At 53.6% G+C, this 19,563-nt stretch overlaps 1 protein-coding gene across 2 annotated transcripts; it reads right to left on the bottom strand.

The window, feature by feature from the left end:
- Positions 1 to 2,255: 2,255 nt before the first annotated feature.
- Nr4a1 (nuclear receptor subfamily 4 group A member 1) lies at positions 2,256 to 18,160 on the bottom strand. 2 transcript variants are annotated; one of them, XM_038342932.1, is made up of 7 exons: positions 18,057 to 18,160; positions 6,001 to 6,884; positions 5,108 to 5,237; positions 4,686 to 4,837; positions 4,156 to 4,358; positions 3,886 to 4,064; positions 2,256 to 2,787 (listed from the first exon to the last, which is right to left on the bottom strand). In XM_038342932.1, the coding sequence occupies exons 2-7, from the start codon at positions 6,880 to 6,882 to the stop codon at positions 2,531 to 2,533; spliced, it is 1,803 nt and encodes a 600-aa protein (XP_038198860.1). In that variant the 5' UTR covers positions 6,883 to 6,884; positions 18,057 to 18,160; the 3' UTR covers positions 2,256 to 2,530. The 2 variants fall into 2 exon arrangements, with proteins under 2 accessions (XP_038198860.1, XP_038198859.1); XM_038342931.1 differs by lacking the exon at positions 18,057 to 18,160 and adding an exon at positions 9,674 to 9,794.
- Positions 18,161 to 19,563: the final 1,403 nt, after the last annotated feature.

Below are 19,563 nucleotides of genomic sequence, written 5' to 3'. Positions count from 1 at the left end.
ATGTTTATCTAGGTACAGACTATAAACCCAGCACTCAGGATGCTGAGGCAGGAGAATTGTTGTGAGAATTCAAGGTCAAGCTTAGCTACACTGTGAAACTGTCTCAAACCAAACAGAAAAGCAAGTCATGGTGGCTCCTGACTGTAAGGCAGTGGAAGCCGAAGGATCGGGAATTCTCAATTGTCCTCATCTGCCGTGGAGGACAAAATATACCCACCGCAGCCCAACAGGCTGGCTTAAAGTCCTGTGAAGACCGAGATTGCCTTTGCTCCACCCATAAATAGCATGAAAGTATGGATCCTTTTGCCTTTCTCAGGCACTACCTGTCTTTACATTTATCGGTACTAAAGGCACACAGAAAATGAGAGGGAGCTAGTCTGGCTGTCAGCTCCCTCTGTTCTGCTCCCAGCCAGGGTCATCAAAGAAATGAGGAGACTGAGGGTGGGTGGGGGAGTGGAGACAGGGGCTGGGGTGCTGTTGGAGCTCACTCGGGACTAGTTAGTGTCCCAGAGTCCATGTTTGCAAGTCCGCAGCACCAAGGGGGGATTCACCATGCGAGACATGGTCTTCCCATGGACCTTTTTTAGGCCTGAGGCTGAAATGTATTCCCAGATCTCAAGGAAGAGTGCATGTCCAGAGTTCCTTAGGGAGTCGCATGCAGTTCGAGCCTGGAAGGAGGTATCACTTCTTCCCGACTCGAGAGTAGACAGTTTTTCTTGTCTAATCCAATTTCCAGCATCAAGAGGCCATGGAGATGTTGCCTTGGGTCTTTTTTTTTAAAATATTTACTTATTTATTATGTATACAATATTCTGTCTGTGTGTATGCCTGCAGGCCAGAAGAGGGCACCATACCCCATTATGGTTGTCAGCCACCATGTGGTTGCTGGGAATTGAACTCAGGACCTTTGGAAGAACAGGCAATGCTCTTAACCTCTGAGCCATCTCTCCAGCCCCCTTGGCTTGGGTCTTGGGTCAGGGGTGGTGAGGAATGGCTGTGCCATGAGGCTCCTGTGAGATTCTGGGAATGAATCAATGCTAACTAGCACAGTGAAGGTGGCCAGGCCCTGCTTCTTGCCGGCCCGCCACAGGCCTACAGCTGCTATCAGTTTAGACTCATGGTTCTCTAGATACCGCCTCCCCCTCTCCTCAGGTTCTGGTTATCAAACACAAGGCCTCACATGTTCAGGCAAACATTCCTTCACCGAGCTACGTGTGCAGCACCGGCACCTGCTTCCAAGCCAGCTAACGGAACTGCTGAGGAGTTAGGGAGCTGGAGAATATTTTGAAGACATGGGCACAGGTGTCACTTAAGTTCCTGCCACGCACAGGGCGGTGGCGGTGCACGCCTTTAACCCCAGCACTTGGGAGGCAGAAGCAGGTGGATCTCTGTGAGTTCAAGGCCAGCTTGATCCAAAGAGAGTTCCAGGACAGCCAAGAGGGCACAGGGAAACCTGTGTTAAACAGCCCACCCCCCAACCCTGCCAAAGCCTAAATCCTAAATCATCCTTTACCCCAGGGTCAGACCCTAAAAGACAGACCGGAGACCTGAGGCTAGACCTATGGCTGCTACCCTAATTCCTGGGATAGTTACCAGCCACCATGGGCCCATCGGCCAGCAGGGCAGAGTCTTCCCACGTTAGGAACTAGTTCCACATGGAAGCACAGGGTGCACATCAATAATCCCAACACTCAGGAAGTGGAAGTGGGAGGATCATCAGCGTGAAGCCAACTGAGCTACACAGCAAGTCCACACCGTATGTGCTGTACAGACAGACGTGTGTTTGCGTAAGAGAGGAAAGCTAGTTCCGGAGTTTCGCTAATGACTACATGAAGCAGGCTTCATCATGACCTGCCACCTACAAAGGAGTAGCTGAGGCTCACCAACTTGTTGGCAACAGCTAAGATTTGCCCGGCGACGTTGCCATCTCTTCTATAAGTGCAGCGACTGTGCAGTGACATCAGAGAAAGGACTCGATTTCAGCTACATGTCTATTTTTTATTCAATATATTAAATATATTAATCAGAAAAGTCACATCCTATAAATCCAGGAAAAATACACAAATATAAATCAGAATCTGCCATTCACCTTGAGTGACAGCTATGTACATGTGGAAGGAAAGTGGAAGAGATCTCAAGGTAGAGGCTGAAAGGCTTGCCCAGGCTGGTGAGGGCCCCATCCCTTCCTCCAACCCCCACCTCACCTCTTCCTTTCTGTATTTACAGCAACTTCAGCTCATTTACAGCAGAGTGGTATGTGTTAAAAATGTTTTTATCTTACAAAAAAAAAAAAAAAAAACCACGAAGGCCAGGACTGAGCTACAGGGATAAGACAAATAGCGGTGTCACCCCCATGAATACACACCCTCCCCAGGTCTTGAGCGCCCTGTACATCCTCTGGAGTGAGGAGGCGAGTCAGTCTCAGCTCAAAACCAGGCTGGGAGCGGGGTGTTCTGGGGATCCATGGGCTTAAAGGCACATGGGTGACATGAGAGCACACGCATGTGTGCACACGTGTTCGGGGTAGGGATCAGAAAGACAATGTGTCCATTAAGATCTTGTCCAAAATAGGTGGAGGGGGCACCACGTCCTCCAGCTTGAGGTATAAGATACGCTGCAGGCCTTGGGCGCCCAGGGTCCGAAGCTCAGGCAATTTGCCCAGCAGACGTGACAGGCAGCTGGCTGGCTGGGGCTCTCCCGCCACAGTAGCCATGTGCTCCTTCATGCAGCTGGTAATGCGATTCTGCAGCTCCTCCACGCGCCGAGGCTCCTGGAGTCCGTGTCGGTCTGCAGCAAGGAATGCAGAAGAAGCCACTCAGTGGACCCCCCTCTCCCCCACAAACCCGCCCAGCTCCCCTAGCATGTGCCACAAGAACCCATTCCCCTGACTGGTTAGCATCTGAAACCATCACTTCCAGCATCCCAAGAGAGAATGAGGCCCAGACAGCTTGAAAACAAAATAAAACCCTAATCCAGGTTTTCTGGGGTACAGGTTCTACATAGTTCTAAGAAAGCCTGGAGCTTCACAGCAGTGACTTAGGGCTGCCATCAAGGAGAGCCAAGTATAGACCTCATTACCCCTTCAAGTCCCAGCTCTTCTGATTTTGTTCTTCTATTCAGGTAGGTCCTCTAAGAAGTTTAAGTGGAAAAGGAGGTAGAAGAAGATACCAGGAACCTCTACATAAGTCACCAGAGCCCTTCCACTGTGATACAATAACAATATCCACGACACACACAGCCACTGTAGCTACGGAGCCCTTCCACCATGATATACATATAGCAATAGCCACAACACGACGCACAACCACTGTGGCTGGCGGAGTGGCTGCCTCTTACAGAGACAAGAAAGGGAGGGAGCCTAACAAAGCTGAGGCTGCTCCTCTACTCTGGACCACAATGCTGGCTATCCAAGTGCAGCGTGCGAAAACTTCATGCATGCACTTTTCTGTGTGCTGTAAGATTGATTGACAGGGAGATTTCAAAACTAACTGAAAGCCGGGCGGTGGTAGCGCACGCCTTTAATCCCAGCACTCGGGAGGCAGAGGCAGGCGGATCGAGGCCAGCCTGGTCTACAAGAGCTAGTTCCAGGACAGGCTCTAGAAACTACAGGGAAACCCTGTCTCGAAAAACCAAAAAAAAAAAAAAACCCATTAACTGAAACCCTACACCAGATACCCAGCATCTAAGGCTGTATCAGGCTGTATCTCAGTGATCCTGGGGTCATTCAAAGGTTGATGTGAGCTTTAGAGGCAGATACAGTTGCGTCCCTCTCTCCAGGTCCTGGCATCCCAAATGCTGCGGGCACTCTAGGGGCCCCATAGTGCTAGATGCTACCTATCCAATGGACCTGCAACCCTTGGGCCCAGTCTGGTGCTTGCTACTCACCAGCAGTAAGGACCAGAGCAGACAGGCAGGCAAAGGCAGGGACATCAACAGCCAAGCTATGCAGGGACTGTGAGAAGGCTAGGATGCTGTCAATCCAGTTGCCAAAGCCTCGGGCACACTGCAGCCGGTGTAGCACCAGGCCTGAGCAAAAGACGAGCTTCCCTTCACCAGGCTTAGATCTGGAAGGAGGTAGATGACAGTCAGGACTCGGGTGCGGGCAGGCTGGGGCAGCAGGGCTAGGACCAGGAGGATGGAGGGTGGGCAGCTTACCGGTAGGCCAGGCGGAGAACGAAGAGTTCCAGGAAGGCTGACTCCAGCAGCAGGTCTTGGTCTCCGGAGGAAAGCTCTGCAAAGCCAGGGATCTTCTCTGCCCACTTTCGAATAACTTCCAGGGAACCCATGAGCAAGTCATAAAACTGCTGCACATCGCCTGCATCTTCCTTCCCGAAGCAGGGCAGCACCAGCTCCTGGAACTGAGAAGGGCCACGGAGAGGTAAGCACCACCCGCTACTGCACACACACAGCTGTGTCCCACTGCGACACCAGATCCAGGAATGCAAATGAGCCCTACACTGGGCCCATGTGCTCAGCAATCCCCACAGGGAAACCCAGGGCTATGGAGGTTGTTTGTAATCGATTCCCTGACCCCAAGTCCACCCCAGTGCATTTCTCCAGCTAGTCAATGCTGAGGGGGTTCCCCATTTTCTAATGTTGCCCTGGAAAGAGAAGTTTCCCTAACATGCACAAAGACATTACAGCATTTATGTTCCCAGGAGCAGGCTGGGTGGGCGGGACCTCACCTTGGAATAATCCAACTTGGCAGTGCTAGGCCCAGAGTCCAAATGCACCCGGATGAGAGAAGTTAGGAGATTGGTGGGAGAGATGTCCGGGGGTTGTTTGGGTTTAGAAGGCAGCCGGCCACGCCGCCCCTTTAGGCTGTCTGTTCGGACAACTGCAGAGAAACAGACAATGATGAAGTAGGGAATGAAGGAATCTGGAGAAGGGGTCTACAGCCCACACTACACACACCACTTCTGAGAAGTCAAAAATGCAGAACTCAGCCCCACCCACCCTTGCCAGCAAGGCAGGTGGAAGCTGCCATCTACTTGTAGGGGCTGAAGTCTAGAGCTGGGAGCTGGAATTAAGTGCAGATGCCTGGTAACCATGGCTGCCCCCCACCCTATCAGGTCACTTATGCCAAGAGCCCCATCTAACCACCCACCTTCCTTCACCATGCCCACAGCCAGGCACTTCTGGAAGCGACAGAACTGGCAGCGGTTCCGCCGCCTCTTGTCCACGGGGCAGTCCTTGTTTGCCAGGCAGATGTACTTGGCACTTTTCTGCACTGTACGCTGGAGGGGGGGCAACACGGAACAGGCTGTCAGAGAATGGGGGGGGAGGCCTAGGGGAGGGGACCGTTCCGATCCTGCTGCCGACGAAGACAAAAGCACCCTCTGTTCATAGCTATTTTCCTAACATTTGGGTGCAGGGGAGGGAGAAATGGAGGTCCAGAATGGGGAGAGAAGTCTGGGACACATTGGGGGAGGATTCTGCCTCAAAAGAAAGATCACAGAACCCAAGACTATGCTAGGGACTCCTAAGGCTGTCCAGACACCCGTCCTGAACAGGTGTCTGCCTGTGTCCACCTGCCCTCTCCTGGGACAAGGAAGGGAGCGCTAAGGGGATGGGGGTGGAGAAGGGAAGCCAAGCGGGCACCCAGCACTGGGACAAACACACAGCCTGTTCCTAAGTCCACCCCCAGCCTGCAAGAACCAAACCCTCTGCCTGGAATCTTTCATCCAGTGCCAGGAACACAAGTGTCTGTGCCCCCCTTGTTACCAGGGTGAGGGTGGGGGCAGAGCAGAACCAGAGGCTGCCCACTAGAATTTCTCTTCCTGACCACCACTGCAGGCCACACCATCTGCCCCCTTCCCTAGCTTTCTGCAGGCTTACAGACCTGTGGGCCCTCGTGAAGGAAGGGTCCCAGGTCTGAAATTGGTGGGTCCCTGACTCCTGCAGGATAGAACCAGCTGTGAAGGTCATTTCAGATCTCTGTGATGGCCCACTCCACTCCCACTTCCAACAAGTTGTAGGCACCCCAAAATGGCAAAATACCTTGAAGAAACCCTTGCAGCCCTCACAGGTGCGGACCCCGTAATGCTGGCAGGAAGCGTTGTCCCCACAAACGGCACAGCGGCCTTCACTGCCACCTGAAGCCCCACTCCGGGCCTTGGTGGAAGTCACAGGTGCATCCAGAATCCCGGAAGTGTCAAGGTTCGGAGAAGTGGGTGACAAGCCAGGGAAAGCCGCTGGCATGGAATAGCTCTCTCCCTTCCCAAGCTGGTGGGTGGATGGTGGCGAGAACAGCTTGAGAGAACTCTGGGCCAGGCTGGGGCTCGGACCCGTTGGGGGACTGAAGGAGAAGAAGGTTGGAGGTGGTGGAGGCCCAGAAGCCTTGGGCAACTGCTCTGTCCATGCCCGAAGGCCTTCATAAGTCTGGCTGGGGGAGAAGGGGCCAAATGAGCCATCCCAGGGAGAGAGCTGGGGTGGCTGGAAGCTGGGTGTAGATGGCGAGGGGACTGAGCAGAGACTGCCATAGTAATCAGAGCCGCTGGAGGACAGGGTCTCATCTAATGGGCCACTCAGGGTGCCGGGATAACAGCCATACACCTGGAAGTCCTCAAACTTGAAGGAAGCAGAGGCGGGAGAGGTGGCCGAGGATGAGGAAGAAGACGTGGAGGAAGCTGACGAAGAAGCTGAGGAGCATGGCTGGGTTGTCCCCGGCAGCTGGTACAGGAAGGTGTCGAACTCTCCGGCGTAGCCATCCATGAAGGTGCTGAAGCTGGGCAGGGTAGTGGGTGCAGTGGGCGCTGCCTCAGGGCTGGCCAGGTCCATGGTAGGCTTGCTGAACTCAAGGGCCAGGGGGTCACTCGTCAGGTAGTCACGCGGTCCTGGGCTTGTTGCTGGTGTTCCATATTGGGCTTGGATACAGGGCATCTCTGGAGAAGGAGGAGACCCACGGAGGAAGGGGAGGAGCCAGTAAGAAAAAGCAAAAAGTTTGATAGTCCCAAGACAGCCATGTGGCAAGACCACGGAACCCAGGAATCCTCATCCCTCCCCCGCCGCCTAGGCACTATCTCACTCTATGAGCCACAAAGCTACTACCATTCTGCTCCCAGCCCCAGAGAGCACAGTCGGAAGGCCAGCCACATCCCAGTGCACCTGGGAACCCTACAGAAGGCACCTAACCAGCACCTCCCTGTAGGAACAGGGGGAAGCTGTGTGCCTCCAACTCTCAGCCTCCTGTTCATGGGTGGGGGCTGGGAGAGGCAACCCACAGAGCTCCAGCCCCCAGGAGCAGATCTGCTGTTTTTTTCAACCAGGCACTTACTGGGAATACATTCCCAGGCACACCCCTAGACTCTGCATACCCCTTCCTCACACCCCACAGTGTCTGCCTCCACAGACATCCAGGAAATGGAGAAGCTGCGGGCCATGGTACAACTGTCTACCACAGTGGTTTTAGGAGCAAGGCAGCGCCAGACCCCTGCCCCGCCTCAGCCCTGCGTGCTGTTTCCACAGGCACCCGGTCCTACTATTTGGGACTGTGCCCCAATTCTGTACTTTCTGGGATGTTTTCAGGTGTTGGGGGTATTACTGGGTAACACAGCTACAGACATTTAAATGCCATATACTGGGGGCTGGAGAGATGGCTCAGTGGTTAAGGGCAGGCATTGCTCTTCCACAGGACCCAAGTTCAGGTACCAGTACCCATATCAGGTGGCTCACAACCATCTATAACTCCAGCTCCAGAGCATCTGATGCCTCCACCCTTATAGGATCCGTGTGTGCGCGCATTCGTGTGTACACACACACACACACACACACACACACACACACACAGTTAAAAATAATTAAGAATAAAGTCTTAAGTACCATATACTGGAGGGAGATGAGAGACTGAGCAGGTAGACCGAGAGAGGAACCTCTGGACACACAAGAGAAAGGACCACCCTCAAAAGGAATTTCTCAGGTAACCTGGTCATTTTCATAAGAGGACACTCAAGAGTCCAGCAGTAGCTACAAGCTTGTTAGCAGAGTGCAGAAGCCTATTGGTAGGTACATGAAGACAACCAGTCCCTGCCTAAGTTCCTCTGCTAAAGCAGATGTCTGTTTCTTATAGCATTCAGGGGCTTGGCAAAGTCAAAGTCCCCCTCCCCAAAGTGAGCACCTGGAAGATCAGAGATAGAAATCCTGCAGAGGTGGCTCCAGGACCCCGTGTCCTTTCCAAACTCCAAGTCTGGAGTCTGGAACAGTCCTAGCCTTCCTAGCAAGCCACATAGGAACTCAAGCTGGCGCAGGAGATGGGGTAGTAATGGAGCAAAGACTGTCACCACTTGCTGTCCAGAAGCTCTTGAAGCCCTCTTGTCCAGTATTTCTTCCATCCCCACCCCACCCCTAGGTGCCTGGACAAGACAGCTCCACCCCTGGCCTGACACGCAACCACCCAAACAATAGTACCCCCAACTTCCAGCCCTGTCTGCCCAGTGGCGTTTCCCTCAGGCATACAGCACCTGTGAGAAATAAACATGGCCACTTCTGCCTCTGCTTGCTAGCAGAAGCCTAGGCAGGGATGGGCTGGGGGTGGAGGAAGAAGAGTGGCAGCCAGTCAGGACTGGGCACTTGCTCCAGCCCCATTCAAATCCTGTTTCTCCACTTGGACATCCTACATCCGGATCAACCCCCACCAATCTACCCTACTTCAAGCATACAGTCAGCAACACACACAAGATAGAGACCTGTGTCTAGCCTCCTGGGGGGGGGGAGGGGGGAGGCAGTCCCAAGGGGAGGAGGAGGAAGAGGCGGGGTTGAAGGAGGGAGTGGGAGAAGCCGGCTTAGGCCAGGTCCTGGCAACACAGTGTCTTGCACCTGTTAGGTGAAACAAACCTCAGGCTGCACGCTATTTAACGGATTCAACAGGGACCATTGGGTGATATGCAAGCCAATCTGGATCGACAAGAGGGTTTATCCCCTAGTCAGTACCACACTAAGACTCCAGCTTAAGCAACTTCCACCTAGTCTCCACGTGCCCCTTTTCCTGACTGCAACCAGGGTAGGGCTAAAACTTCTTCCTATGCTTCTAGACAACCCTGAACCTGCCAACTTAGTCCAACACAGCAATTACCCCCGCCAATCTAGCTAGCCATTTCCTTTAGCATCCCCAGGTCTTCCTGCCGTCGATCAGACAGAAGTTCAGTAGGGGAAATCTGAATTTTACAGCCTATAAAGTGTTAAGTAAACAACAGTGAAAGGGGCTAACAGCCTAGGAGGGAGACTCGAGGAAATCCAATCCTATACGGAGTTGGATGGATCCCAGCAGCGCTGAAGCTCTACTGTATACCTTCTCCCCTCAAGATGCTCAGACACCCCCCACCCCACAATCAGCATCCAAACACAGAGGACGGTGTGCATCTTTGGGCGCCCTGGGGAAAACCAAACCAAGACAAAAAAACAAAACAAACAAACAACAACAACAACAAAAAAAAAAACCGCTGGACAAGCCTCCACTACCTACCTGCACCAACCACCTTGCAGACCCTTTACCCTGTCCCCAAACCTCAAGCCCGAGCTCACTCTATTCCAACAGCTACCTTTTAACACCACAGATGCACTCTACACACCCATCCTCGCAAGCCGACCCGAAGCCATCCTTTCCGCCCGCGCGTACACCCATCTCATTCGTACACCACCCATAGAAACAGACGTACATTCCCCGCGGGATACCTACCCGGCCGGCTGCTGTTCCCCCTGGCCGGGACCAGCGACCCAGTCGCAACCTGGTCCCGCGTGCGCTGTGCAGTCCTTCTCGCACACTCCCACAACTTTCACCGCCTCCTGCACTGGGGCTCCCCTGGCGAGTCCGACCCTCCTCTTAAGCGCTCCGTGACGCATGGGGAGGGGCGGGGGCGCCACTGACGCACGCGGCCGGGCGAGCTTTGGCCATACAAGGGCGCGGGGGGCGGCGCGGTTCCGGCGGGAGGCGGCCAGGAGGAGGCGCGGGGACGGGGAGCCCGAGGGGGCGGGGCGAAGAGAGGGGGGGCCTGGAATGTCTGTGCGCGTGACGCACGCGGGGTTCCATTGACGCAGGGAGTGCGGATTGTTTGATCTATAAATAGTTTTCCTCTCGCCCGCTGAGCGGGCTAAATATAGCAGCTTCCAGACCTGCTAGGCTCCCCAAGCCGGACCCGGGATCGGGTCCCGGGGTCCGAAATAACCGACCGGGAGGAGGGGGTGTTGTAGAGCCGCACCCGCAGGGCTTCCCCGGATCAGGATCTCCTCCCCTCCAGCTGCTCCCAGTGCCTACCGCGCCCGCGCCCTCCTACCCACTCCTACCCCGGGCTTTGCTCCGCCTTTGCCCCTTTCCCAGCCTGTCTCTGGGGCACCTAGGGTGTCACTCCTGCCACTGCCGGCAGGCCAGAGTAGTCCCAGAGCTGAGGCAAGCAACTCTGGGACACACCCAGGAGAAGGGAAGGTGGGCTGTGCCCCTGCCTCGGCGTCTGGCAATGCTGTGCACTTCACGCGTCTTGCCCAGCAATGTCTCTGGCCCCAGGGATGGCAACTAGAACCCTAGCCTTGCTCCTGGTGAAGGACGATCTGGCTTTCAAAGTCTTTTCCCAAAGGGCATGGCTTTGTCCTGGCCTAACTGATTCTGCTACGAACTGATAGTAGTTTCTCACCAGTGGCCTCCCTAACCCTTCGCAGGATGGATGCACCCTAGTTGAGAAATTGCCGAATTTCAGAACCGGGTGGAGCCTGAGAAATCTCCAACTCATGCCAACTCTTCCCATTTTATAAATAGACTCAGAGACATAATGACATTTGCTCAAGGTCACTCGGCTAGGTGGTGGCACACTGGAGTCGAACCCAGGGCCATCTGCAAGGGGCTCTTTTCACGCCCTCTTGCCAATTCCCTGGCCCCAGTCCCGCTGTGGAAGCACCTGCCTTGCCTCTCCAGCAGCAGGGAAGAGAGCGGCTCTAACTAGTTACCACTTGCAGTTCCGGGCCTTCCAGGGCTTTATTCACCTGCAGACCAGGCTGCAGCCACCTGGAGCCTATTTCTCTGTCCCGCTGTCTCCTTACCGGTGCTCTGTCCAGCCCAAGCTTGGGGGGCACTCATTTGCTAGCAAGGTAAGGAAAAAAAGTCTGGAGAGAAGGCTCAGAGGTTTTGAGCATATCCTCCAACTTTCCCCAACTGGAATTCTTTGAAATATCTGTCTGTCCCTGCCCCCCATTTCTGCTGCCAACCACAACCAATGCCAACCCACTAGTACAGCAGCCTTAACTGGGAATACCCAACCACCTTCCTTTCTGGCCATATCCCTTTTAAAAAAAAAAAAAACGGGCTGAGGGTGTAGCTCGGTGCTAGAATGTTTGCCTGGCATTTGTAACCTGGATTCCAGCCCCTCTCCAGAAAAGACCTCCCTAACTAGCCCGTCACTTCCTCCTAAATCTTCACTCCACAGGGAGCAGCTTTCATACACTGCTGGTCTCAATTCAGCGACCTGATCAGAAGTTACCAGAACCCCCAAGCCAACATGCAGTTTTGCTGTGACTGAGTCCACAGCTCTGAACTTTGTCAAGCCACCTTCCACAGGGCTGCTAGGCTGCCTGGGGGAGCTGAAGTGTGACAGGGATGAGTAAACCGGAAACATCCTGGGCCTTTCCCTCATGACATCGGAGTTAGATGTTTCTTTCCTTGAGCCTTTGTGTAAGTATGGAAGGCACTATTATTTGAAGACAGGGTCCAGGGGTTCGATTAGGAGTGGCACGCCTGCTCTGGTTGTGCTCCCTGCTCCCCCCTTCTCTCTCCACCCAACCCTGAATGCCTCCCTCTACTTCCAAAATGGCTTTAGTACCTGCCAGCAACAGCAGGTGCACTGTCTTGTCTTCACCGGGTGTGCTGAGGCCCAGTCCTTAGCTCAGCTTGAGTTTCCTGCGTCCTCCTCCCTCCCCACCATTTTGCCTTTGCACAAAGTGGCACAGACCACCCTGTAGAAGCTGACAGGTAAGCACCAGGGAACTCGCTATGGATACCCCCACACTGCACCGCCACCCCGGCCAGCCCCTCGAGCCACTGCACACTGTAGAGGCCTGCCCTCTTGCTGCCCCAAGGCTGGAGGACAGTAAGGAACTACAAGCCGCCGTGCGGAAGTGTGATGATGGAGGGCTAAACTCACTCCACTCCAAATCATCAGTAAGGAGAACGGGCTACTCTGTGGAGACATAGCTGGGGCCACCCATGCAGGTACCAGAGCGATGCATGCAGCTTAGCACAGACAGAAGAAAGGCAAAAAGGCTTGGAGGCTGCTCAGAGGCTGCTCAAGAAGAGAAGCCCAGGCTCTGCGAGGTGGAAGCAGGTTCATGACTGATGCAATCTCTGGGAGACCTAGAGCAAACCTGGCTCCAGACTAGACAGAAACCTCTCAAAGGAGCACCAAGTCTGGCTTTCAGGACTCACACCAGGATCAACTGTTCACTGGAGTTAGGAGAAATAAGTAATGCTGGGAGCTGTGTCCCAAAACTAAAAGAGAACAACTGCAACCCATGGAGGGTAGGGAGGAGAGGTAACAGCCTGCAGACAAGAGCCAGTGCTATGCAGTCAGGCCCACGGCAGGGCCCACCCGACCATACACACCAGCACCCAGCCCTACAAGGCCCTTCAGCTGATTCCTGGAGCAGCCCGTCCCTGCAGTGCTAGCGCAGCCACTGCTGGAATCTTGTCTGGCCTCTGACTTCATCTCCTGGGCCACCCAACTGCCCAATTAAGTCTTTTCCCACTGGTGATAGGGAGGGTAAGTCACAGAAACAAGATAATAAAAAAGGGCCAGACAGAGTTTGGGCCAAGATACCAAACCCGAATCACACCATTTAGCTCTCTTCCTGCCCATCCTGACTGAGCTGAAATCACAACCTCCATTTTATAAACAGATTCCTCACTCCTGTTCCATGTTTCTTGCTGACCACACTGCCTGACCTGGATTCCTGTAAACCTACCACAGAGGCAGTTATGGCCACAGCCTGTTACAGGTGTCTCCATGGGAGTCCGTGATGGGGCTGGAAGCATGCCAGTTCCTGATTTGGATGATTGTGTCCCAATTGTGTTGGCTCTAGAGAGGTCATCAGACTATATGCCCAAGCTTTTACCCTATGATAGTCATTCTTAACCTGTGGGATCACGACCCCTTTGGGGGTAGAACAGTCATTTCACATGGGTCAGAAAATACAGATATTTACAATTCTTAACAGTAGACAAATTACAGTTATGAAGTAGTAACGAGAATAATTTTATGGTTAGGGGTCACCATGGCATGAGGAAGGGTCGCAGCATTTGGAAGACTGAGACCACTGGTGTAAGTGGGTGCAGACGCAGCTGGATTTGACTGAGTTCAAGTTCATTCAAGTGTATGTTTCTGAAATCATAGTAGCTGTTTCTCATTAGGCATTTGTTCTATAAATGGTTACACAGGGAGATAGGAGGAACTGAACCACAATGACATTAGAAAAGCACCTGTGACCCTAGCTCAGAGGCAGGATCCTCCGAGAGTTCAGGTTTAACCTGGTACACAAACTCAGGCTCAGCCTCAAAAAAAAAAATAAAATAAAATAAAATAAAAAATAAATAAATAACAGGATGGGGGGAAGAAACAGTATGATAGGGAATTAGAGGCAGACTCAAGCTCAGCTCCATCCCCACCTATGTGTGAGCAACAGGACGGGTGATGATTGCCTCCCCTTGCAGAGGCCTTTTCTTTTATGGCCTTTACTCTCCAACACTAAGTGGCCTGAGCTAGCAATGTCCACCATCATTCCCCAGTTGGGTAAACAGGGAATAGGGGAAGTGGACTCACACAGCCCTTTCCCACGATGCCCCGATGCCCCTTGGACTGGGCCCCACCCTGTAATGTGGAGGGCAGGAACCTCCCCCACTTTTACTAAAACTGTCCCCACCCACAGCCTCCATGCTCTTCCCATGGGGTGGGTCAAGTAAGCTTTGTTTCCTCCCACTGAGAAGCGGCCCCAGGAGCTTCCCCTGCTCGGCCCCATGCTGCCAGGACCAGGCCACTTCCACTTCCTGCCCTAGCAGTGGGCACTGTTACCTGCTGCCCCAGGGGCTTCCCATGGCAGCTCTGGGAACCTTGGTGAAGGACCAAGACCAGGTTTCTGGCTCTCATTACCTGGTCCTTCTCCAGGCCCTGCAGTGACCAGAGATTTTTTGCTCCCCCACAAACAGGTTTCCAGTTTGAGTTCCCAGGTTAGCCCATAAAGCATGCACCCTGCTCCCTCAAATACAGGCAAGCTCTGGAAGAGCTCCAAGCCAGCAAATCTCCTTGTAGTGAAACCTGGCCAAGTCCCTTGGCCCCTTCGAAATCATTTCCCATGTGAACACTGTAAGTTCCACGGGTGGGGAATTCAGTTCACTGGAGGAGGGAAAGGCTGAACACCCAAACAGAGCACTCGGACTCGGATGTCGGAAATCTGTAGCAGAGAGTGGCAAGGGACAGACAGGGACCAGGGTTACATTCTCCCTCTCTGAGAACTAAACAGTAGCACCTCCCCTCTGAGGGGCTGAGAGAAAACAGGAGCAAAGCAAAAGCTCAGTGAGGAACGCAGCTAGTGCTAGATTAACACTGGCGGGAGGCAGCAAACTGATCCCTGAAGGAAGTCAGCATGGTCACAGAAGCCTCCTGCAGTCCCGTGACTTTTCTACCCCATCTACCTCCCAGGCTGGAGAAATTAATACACAGTATATAGGAATAAGGTCAGACCTCAACAAGGACTGGCGGCCTGAGCAGGAAAGCACAGAGGAGGTTAAAGTCATCGAGAAAGGCTGCCTCATTTGTCCCCCCTAACAAGCTCTTTGGTGCATCTTTACTAGCCAGTTCTCCACCTGGGAGGGTGGCCCGCCAAGATTCCTACACCCACCAAATTTCCTTAGCCCTAGGTCTCCTCCCCACCCAACCTCCTCAGCACAAAGCCAAATTCAAAATAAAGCCTCCCTGATAAGGAGCAGGGAAGGCCGCCACACTTGCCCATTGTTAAAGTATTTTTAGTGCAGGCTCTGGATCCAGTTAGAGACCCTGTTCAGAAGGGGAAACTTGAAGGAGGAGGAGAGTGTGGGAGCTTCCCACGTAAGAGGCTGCTTCTGGCCCAGGTCCCAGGGAGCATGTTTGTGGCTAGCTGGCTTCAGTACAACACTGCTCCTCAGCTCCCAGATGGGACAGACAGCAAGGAGAGTGAGAAAGATGAGGAACAGCAAAAGATCTACCCCTCAGCCCAGTGGCCGGTTTCTGCAGGACTGAGCCCAGGTCCCTACTCAGAAAGCAATCTTGAGATAGCCCAACAGGACAGGGAGCCTGGGTCCCTAGTCAGAGAGCAACCCTGAGATTCCCTGACAGGCATCTAGCTCACTTTATTTCCCCTCTACTTGAGCAACCTCGAGGCCTCCACCAGGCCACACGGACAACCTGTGGGCAGTCTCTCCGAGGGAGGAGAGGGCAAATTCTTCCCCTATGTCCCCACTGTCAGTCCTGAAGTATCCCCAGGTCTGATTTCCATCACCGAGTGAAGCCATGGTACAGCTCCAGTTCCACGACTGTCTAACATCCTTAGTCATCCTTTTCCCTCCCCTCAAAGCCAAAGGACTCAGCACAATGTTCACAAGGGAAAACATCTGGCAAGATGGGCAGAGAGGAAAAGGAAATCCAAACAGCCCAGGTTTCTGCGCCTCAGGGTCCCCACTCCTCAGACTTACCAGCTCTCGTCCTCACAACCCCAGACAACAAAGGAAGAATCCAGGGTTAGTGGGGTTCTTTTCACAGCCTCGAGAAACCCAGTGTGGAACTGTGACAGCCTACCCTTCCCAGCTGAGGCCATATACTGACAGAGCAGACTCTGGATGGGAACTGTCCCCAAGCCAGTGTGTCCTCTTCTGTTTATATAGCAGAAACCAGAGCTGGCCTCTGGGGACAGGGAGAGCCGCCTCAGGGCCCTCTTGGCTGGGGGCCTGACTTTGGCCCAGGTCAGCAAGAGCCCAGAATAGTCAGCTGACGGGAGCCCCAGAGTGAGCGTGACCCTGGGCCCGTGCCCAGGCTGGCAAACAGGTGCCCACGTCACAAGACTAGCAGTTCTAGCACTCACAGGGCTCTGGCTGGCAGCCCCTCGGGGCAGCACTGGCAATGTATTTGACATGGGAGTTCCACCCAGTCACATCACCCAGACAACAGGGCAAACAAGAATGCTGCCCCCAATGGGAAGGCTGCTTGTTCAGGAAGCCAGGTCAGGGCTGGGGATAGAAACATGGGCCAAGAGGAGGGAGACACCTGGCCCCTGCTGCCATTCTGACTCACGTGCTTCCAGAGTCCAGATCTCCTCTGCTGACCAGGGCCACACGCCTCTTCCACTTACAGTAATTCTCCCTGTCCCCAACCCAAGTTGCTGTTATGGAGCCCACTGCCAACAAGACACTAATTCCCAGGTGCACACTCAGCCCAGCTCCCAGGAGCCATTCCCTAGGCCTCCCCTGCTTCCCTTCGGGCTGACCTCATACCCCGTTTCCTACTCCAGCTACCTCCACGAGACCCTGCCCCATAATCACAAGCTCTGCATGGAGCAACAGGGCTGAGGATGCTGAGGGAGCCAATGCGTGATCTTACAAGCATCTAGAGCAGTGGTTCTCAACCTGTGGACCAAACAACCTTTCACAGGGATCAACTAAGAGCACTGGAAAACACAAATGTGGGGCTGGAGAAATGGCTCAGCGGTTAAGAGCACTGGCTGTTTTTCTAGAGGACCTGGGTTCAATTCCCAGCACCCACATGGCAGCTCACAATGATGTGTAACTTCAATTCCAGGGGATCCAACACCCTCACACAGAGATATGTGGAGGAAAAACACCAATACACATAAAGTAAAAATAAATTATAAAAAAAACACAAATATTTGCATTACGATTCATGACAGTGGCAAATTTACAGTGATGAAGTAGCAACGAAAATCATTTCACGTTTGGGGTCAGCACAACATGAACTGTACTGAAGGATCACAGCCTTAGGAAGGTTGAGACCCTCTGCTCTAGAGTCTCCCAAACCTGAAGGACTGTTGCCTGAACATGGCCTCATGTGCCAAGGCAAGAGGGAGAGAGTACCAGGCTTATGTCCAGGTCGCCATGTCACCAAATTGAATTCTAGCTCCCCTAGGCATGGTGACCAAGTCTGGGTTCCCTTAGCCCCGTCCCAGTGACCCTGTAAGAAAGCCCATCTTCAGAAGGCTGTCTTCCGCCACCAGCCAGCCTCTGAGCCACACATGCCTGGATTCTTGGTTTCACTGTCTCCATCCTTGCAGAGCCATCAGAAGTCACATCCCCCTGCAACTCTCTCAAAGTGGAAGGGCAAATCAGATGGCCAAGGACACACCTTGGGGATGGCCACAGGTTGGGGATTTTCCTTCTCAAGAATATTGGATGAGGCCGGGCGGTGGTGGCGCACGCCTTTAATCCCAGCACTTGGGAGGCAGAGGCAGGCGGATCTCTGAGTTCGAGGCCAGCGTGGTCTACAAGAGCTAGTTCCAGGACAGGCTCTAGAAACTACAGGGAAACCCTGTCTCGAAAAACCAAAAAAAAAAAAAAAAATATTGGATGAATAACGGCATGGTGACGGGGTGGTCCCATGCTTGGCAGGTATAGTCCAGGCCCTGTACCTCCATGGTACAGTACCTACACCCTGGAAACAGGCCAACCCCCAAACCCACATGCCCTTGCTGTGCTCCCAGCCCTCAGCTACCCACCCAAACCTTCAGCTTCCTGGAACCATGTACAGGCTGCCCTAAGAGCAGCTGCCACCTCCTTCCTATCCACCCATGAGCCCTGGACCCAGAGCTTCCAGTCTAAGCTCTTAAGAACATAAGGCTTCCCCGTCCCCACCCCCGCATCACCTCTGCAGAAATCAGATGTTCCCATGCTCAGCAACCTCGCTTGCTTGCCGCCTCGGCAGGGCTTCCCCCTCCAGCCCCCTAGACCACATCCTCTCCAGGCAGCCCTGCCCCCACTTCTGCCCCCATCCTACCCCACTGCTCAAGGGACCCAGGAGGGCACCAAGGACAGCAGCAGTACTTACCATTCTGGATGGGCCAACAGGACTCTGCCAACACTCACCATCCCCTCAGCCTTTGGGGCGCAGGGATGCAGCCAAGTCACCAGGGAGGGGCAGGGACTGGCCTCTGTCCGTGGTGGCCTATGGAGGGAATTAGCATGAAATGAGGAGCAAGCAGCCATCAAGGACAGGCTCCTTAAACAACATAGCTGGGGAAAGTAAGAGTCAGAATGGGGGCAGGACCCAGGTCCCAAAAGGACAAGACAATCTAGGTAAGAACATGAAGGTGGCCAGGAGCTAGGAACAACATCTGGGTGTCTCAGAATCAAGAAGGCACGCTGCCACCGCCATTGTACCACTGCTTCCTGCTGTTCTTGCCTGAAGCCCCTGGGAACACAGGGATGGGTACCAGGGAGAAAGTGGCCCCTGCGAGGGCAGGCAAAGCACCTTCTCTCTCATTTCAGGGCTCCAACTCAGCCCCAGAGCCTAGAGGTACCCAGAAGGTAAGACTCTCTGAGTCTCCCTGGTCTCAAGGAACCCACACTCCCAACCTAAGCAAGGAACTCCTACAACGGGAACCCAGTTCCTAATCAGGAAGGCTAACTTCTAGAAGTGAGGTGAAGGGTACCAGGTACCTAGGTTCAAATCGTCCCTCAACAAATGCCAGTCTCTCCCTGTTTCTCCTTTCTCAGTGAAGAAATGACCATGTCTAATTGGCATGCATCTCTTAAACCAGCAGCTGTAACGAGGTTTAAAATCTAGGGATTTATACCAGGACACGTTGGGTGGCAGCGGCAGGGGGTTCCCTGTGAGTTCCAGGCCAGCCAAGGCGACACAGTGAGACCTGACTCAGAAACCAGATCCAAGCACACACATTGCTATGCATCTTCCCTGGAAGTCTTAATTAACATGAGCACAGACAGAGAAGTCAGACCCCAAGACAAACCTCTTAAGGCAGCCTGTAGTCCCAGTTTGTCAGGAGACTAACACAGGCCTGCCTGGACTACAGAAGGAATTGAAGGCCACTCTGGGCAACTCAGTGAGAAATAGAATGGATGAAGAGAATGGTAAAGGCTTGCCTGGCAAAGGCAAGGCCCTAGGTTCAACCCCAGCACAGCAAACAAGAAGAGATGGAAGAAGGGGAGGAGGAGAAAGTGAAGGAGGTGGAATAAGACAGAAGAGAAAAAAGAAGAAAAGGAAAAGAAAAGATTAACTCCAGATATTTGGCTCCTTCCTAGACACTTCTGGGCACCTAGCCTCTGCTTCCAGAGTAGAACACAGCTGTTTAGCCCAACCCTGGACTTTCTAGCTCCCCCAGCACTGGCTATTGATTCTGGCCACACCTCCCCCACTCCCTCCTCCCACTCGGCATTCTCATCCTTCCCTCTAGAGCCCAGAGAGCAGTGTAAAGCTGGAGAAAGTCTTCACAGCTGTGTTGCAGGCCAGAGGGCTGGGAAAAGAGAAGTAGATATTTCCACAATAGTAGGTGGAAGAACCGAGATAGGGGAAGGCCCGAGGGTGGGTCACAGGC

This window comes from Arvicola amphibius, chromosome 9 (genome assembly GCF_903992535.2).
Source record: "Arvicola amphibius chromosome 9, mArvAmp1.2, whole genome shotgun sequence".
NCBI lineage: Eukaryota > Metazoa > Chordata > Mammalia > Rodentia > Cricetidae > Arvicola > Arvicola amphibius.
The sequence above is the reverse complement of the archived record's forward strand: the minus strand, read 5'-3'. Positions and strand labels throughout refer to the sequence as shown.